Genomic DNA, 5,070 nt, shown 5'->3' on the forward strand with positions numbered 1-5,070 from the left:
TGAAGCATTTTGTCTCTGCGCGTGTTTGTGCGTGTGTGTGTGTGTGTGTGCGTGTGTGTGCGTGTCCTTGGACATTCGTGAGTGCTCCATATGTGCTCATCCGTCCCTGAGGCTGAGATCAAGTGTGCCGGCTGCATCAATGGACTTCATTACTGCTAATAGCCAGGGCTCCACTCTCTTGCTAGTTTGTTCCATTGTTCATTAACCTCACTTCACTTAGCTCGGGACCGGCTGGCCGTCGGGGTTGAGACTGCTGCTTCACCCAAAGTCCTCCGCCTGGAGGGAGATGACTCGTGTTAATCCAGCATTTAGTTGACGCTTCCACAGTCCACATTCCCACCTGAGAGATTCCCAGTGCAACCAGTGTTAAAAAACAAAAAGTTGCACTTGAACACAAGCTGATGACCAGCTGACCGCCAACATGGCAGCAAGATAACAACTCGACAAAAGACTTCTATCTGCATAAGCAACGACAGTGTGGTTACGTCATCTTAAAACACTAAGGGAGGTTGGCGTTATGATGGAAAAAACATAAATTGTCCATATGAGACAGGACACTACTGACTCTGCCTCCGTCTGCTTGTCTCCCACCAGAACAGTACCATCTGAATAACTCTGCCTACGGGCCGTTTGGACAAGGGCTCCCACACCCACACAGCAACCACAGCACGGTGGGACTCAACAAGTATACCTCCCTCAAAGCCGTGGGTAAGTCGGACACACACATACACACGCACACACAAAGTTGATGCTGACTCTAACTGGCACAGTAACCTTTGGAGTACAGTCGGCTGGCAGTACAGGAGCGAGCACCTGACAAGAGTCTGTTTTCGTCTTGAGAAACAGAGAGCTGATCTTAAAGGGCAACGCTTGAAAGTGAAACCTATGTCCATTGGCTCTGTCCACCGCCTCTCGCCGTGTTCACACGAGCACCGCGCTAATGACGGTTACTTATTTTATGAACGTTTTATATTTGTTTCCAGGGAGATATTAAAGACTTTATGAAGTGACTTGTAAACATAACTGTTGCTGCTTTTTTAAACAAGATACAGAGAAGACAACTCTCTCGACCTGAGGGCCTCTGCAGCTCTCCAACACGCTTGGACAGGGAGGGCTGAGCAGCGGGGTAATTAATTGGTCATTATTAAATATGTTCTCCCCTGCCCACAGATGTAATTTTCTAAGCAATTTGTGATATAACTGCAAAGCTTCCGCAGCCCAGAAAAGAGGCCGTGGGGTTTTCACCAGGTGATTGTACACAGCGTTTTATGTCGGCGAAGGTCACACATACATGTGCTGTCCTTGGCGAGGAGAGAGTGTACTAGTGCACAGAACAAAACGATCCTCGAAAAGGGAGCCAAAGGCTAATCACTTACCTGTTAAGGTAGATTGTTTTAAACTTTATTAAGTATGGAAGGTTAACTGGGATTGCGATCCATTTTCAAACTTTGCCGACTGTACATACAGTACGTTTAGGCGACAGACCTCTGGTTTGCAAGCTAATTGGTGTTAGCTTCAGTTGGGTGTGAATGCTATCTTTAGGTGACTTCCTAACCCCTTCAGTTAACTCACTCATAAAACAACACAATCCCAGTTAAAGGGTGTAAATATACTACTTTAAAATAAACTTAAAAGTAAAAAAAATAGCTTAAAAATAGGGTTTGAAAAAAATAAAATCATAATAACTCGAACAAAAATGATAAAAACACACAGAGACAAGGTTACTGTTTATGTAGCAAGGAAGCTAGCGGCGATGACCTCAGTTTTTAGTTTATTTAAATAATTCTCTGTGACATTCATGCTAGCCCATGACACACACATGCATGCAGGCGCGCACACGCCGGACTCAGGGCGAGGGTATTTATAAACCTTCATCCCCATGTCCCCTAATGCTGACACACATACCTTTACCTCCATCATCTCCATTGCACTCCTCCGTTTCTCCCCCTCGTCGCTCGTCCTGCCCTCTGCCCTCTCGTATTCCAGCGAGAGAGGAAAACCGCTGGAATTCACCTTGAGGGCAGAAACCAATTGGAAATACTTAAATCACCAGCTTTCACCTTTGATCTTCTTCAAACCCTCCCCCTCACCCTGACCATCCTTCGCTCTCCTCCGGTTCTCTCTGTGTGATCATTCAACCCGTTTAAAGTCTTTTTTTCTTCTTCTTCTTCTGAATTTCACTTATTCTGGACGCCAATTAAGTGAAAGGGGGAAAACGTGACCTCTTGTTCGTGGCTCTGATGGCGCACACGGCCCCTTCCTGCCTTTATGCGTTTTACAATTATTATTTTGTCAATTAACTCGCTTTATAAACTATCATATTGTACATGAGCTAACATTAGCCACCATAAGCTATTGGTCATAACCGACCAAGTGTATCAAGTTGAGGGAGGGTTTTAAGTTTTTATCTGTGAGAAGAAGAAGAAGAAGAAGAAGAAGAAGAAGAAGAAGAAGAAGAAGAAGAAGAAGAAGAAGAAGAAGAAGAAGAAGAAGATTATTTCTTCTTGCCAAAGTCCCTTGGTGTCCCTTTAAAAGTTTCTAAAATCCTTTGAGGAGCAGAGGAGACGACATAGCTGACAGGTTGGAGCCTCGAGGTCCAAACATAAATGCATCATGGATTACTTGTGTGATTCAGTCGTAAGTGTTTCTAATGACACACTCTGTGTTTACACATTGACAGTTCATTTAAGGCAACTTCTGCATGTGACTCAGAACGACCTCAGACTGTGACAAGCTGATGACTGTAAAGTATAAACTAGTTTAAGGAGACGAAATGTAGCATGTGTTTGCTGTACTGACCTAATTGTTAAAGGTTACAAAGAGAGTCGTTGAAGAATTTGTTCTAACTTAAGAAGAGTCTTTCTTTTTGTGTCGTCTTTATTAGATAGACAGGACAGATGGAAAGGAAAGGGGCAGAGAGAGTGGACGAGTGGGTCATTTTCAAACCCAGAGTGCTGTTGACTTTATATTGTTTCTATCCGTTATGATGCACTGTAATCACTGCAGGAGATTTGGGAACATTGTTACATTGATCTACGAAAAGAAGACGTCGTAACAAACACAAATTATACTTCAACTCACTGAAGAACGTTACTTTCCCTCCCCCTTCTCTTCGTTGCAGCGCACAGTGCATCTCGGGGCTACTACAAGAGCTTCCCGCTCATGGACTTCTCCCAGTACCAGCCGGTGGCACCTCCTGCCTTCCAGCATGTGCCTGTGCAGCCCAAAGAGAAATCCTACATCCACCAGCCCGTGTCGAGCCTCCACGACCACCACGACCACCACGACCACCACGACCTGCACGCCCCTCTCTCCATCTCCATCCCCTCCAGCCACCTGGAGGGGATGGAGACGCGCCTGCCCAAAACCACCACGCACCCGCTGCTCTCCAGCTCGGCCTTCAAGGCCTGGGAGCCGACCGGCCGCCACGTCCACAGGCAGGCCTCTAACCCCGGCCACGCCTCCGCCGCCGTGCACAGCTCCACCCGGAGACACGGCTACTCCACCCGGAGGCCGCAGAGCATAGAGAAGATACAGGACCTCTTTGGCCAGCCCTACGGAGCGATGTATGGAGGGGCGGGGGCGGGGGCGGGGCAGGTGCAGCACGTACAGGGGCAACACTCGACCCAACCCTCCTACCACCACCAGAACAGGAAGAAGAGCTACTCCACCCACAGCTCGACCGAGGTGACCGTCTGAGCGTCGAGGCGTCAGAGAGCGGCCCGCTGTCAGGTTGAACAGACGAACGAAGAGCTTTGGTGTTAGCTAAACGCCAGAGTTTTGGGACACTTGGCCCAACATGTGAGGAATATTTAACCGGGGGACACATTCATATACACGAGACGAAAAGGAGTGTTTTGATAAGGGGAAACAGGATCAAATCAGCGAAGCAGAACCACCACTCTTTACACATTAGGTGCAGATTATTATTGTACTCCAGCGAGGGGCGTTCACATAGAGTACATAGACTGTGCCTGAAAGGAAATCCACCACTCTCGGACTCCCATAGGTCACACAGACTTCACAAATTCTCCAGCGCAACAGTTTTTGTGGTTTCATTGTGGTTTGTACAGGTTTTGTATAGGAATAGGCATAGCATGTACCAGATCCTAGAGCAGCGGAGCCTGATGTTGTCTGTGAGGAGGTTTTACTTGTTGGCTTCCTGTCAGATTTGGCAGAAATGCAGAATGAGTTTGTGTTAGCCAGGTGAGGCCAGGTGTGTACGGCAGGTCATCAGTACATGTAACAACCTCATGGGCAGGGTGAATATGTGGTGAATATAACCTTTAAGATTAATTGATGTGGTTCACCTACAGAGTCAGACCTCAGGAAACGTTCACTTAAACTTGACACTGAAAATATTTTTACCTTTTTAGGCAACCAATAGGAACTGCAACATACTTCTAAATCCACAACTCCTCCCGCCCTTAAAGGAATCGTTTGGGAAATATTAAAAGCTCTCTTGCTTGGATGTATAATGAGAAGCGGATACAGCGTTGGAGGCAAAAAAGGCGTAAAAGTGTCATCATTTAAACTCCAACTAAAAACACAATCAGTGCATAATTTATACTTCACACGTTGTTAAGATAACACATAGTAAACTTAGAAAGTGCAATCACGTTTATTCCAATGAAAGTTGCTCAGTGGCGCACAAAGAAAAAAAAACAATTTGGATAAAATTACCCAGATCCTTTGTGCTGTAGCGTTGCTGCTAACAGTGCTATTCCCTTAACCCCGCCTCCCCGCGCTCGGTTCTCAGGCTCACTCACATGAATAAAGGAAGGAAAATAACTCTGGATAGATTATTGTTGCATTTTACAGCATTTAGGACCGCAGTGATTTCATAGTGTTGGTACTGGGAAGTTGATTTACTGCTTCTTTTTTTTTTAAACACACAACTTTTCTAATCTTTCTCGTCTTTGGGGGAAAGTCTTCCTGGGCCCGATGTCATCGCTGGACAGACCTGAAGATTACAAATGCATGAATGTAAAGATTGCTTCAAAGCCCTCGCATCTAAAAGTGATGTCAATCTTTTATTTTAACCCCGTGCATGAAAGTGAACGTGCATAT

The 5,070-nt window shown here is 46.0% G+C and overlaps 1 protein-coding gene across 1 annotated transcript in view; it reads left to right on the top strand.

Annotated features, from left to right (window-relative positions):
- The window catches only part of shisa8b (shisa family member 8b), a 24,076-nt gene extending 19,498 nt beyond the window's left edge, over window positions 1-4,578 (top strand). The window contains exons 4-5 of the mRNA XM_068583794.1: window positions 595-708; window positions 3,122-4,578. Coding sequence (XP_068439895.1) covers window positions 595-708; window positions 3,122-3,699 — 692 coding nt within the window. The 3' untranslated portion in view covers window positions 3,700-4,578. The remainder of the gene's footprint in view (window positions 1-594; window positions 709-3,121) is intronic.
- The last annotated feature ends 492 nt before the right edge of the window (window positions 4,579-5,070 follow it).

This window comes from Clinocottus analis, unplaced genomic scaffold (assembly GCF_023055335.1).
Source record: "Clinocottus analis isolate CAN_PGR_092001 unplaced genomic scaffold, fCliAna1.0.p SCAF_19, whole genome shotgun sequence".
Taxonomy (NCBI): Eukaryota; Metazoa; Chordata; class Actinopteri; order Perciformes; family Cottidae; genus Clinocottus; species Clinocottus analis.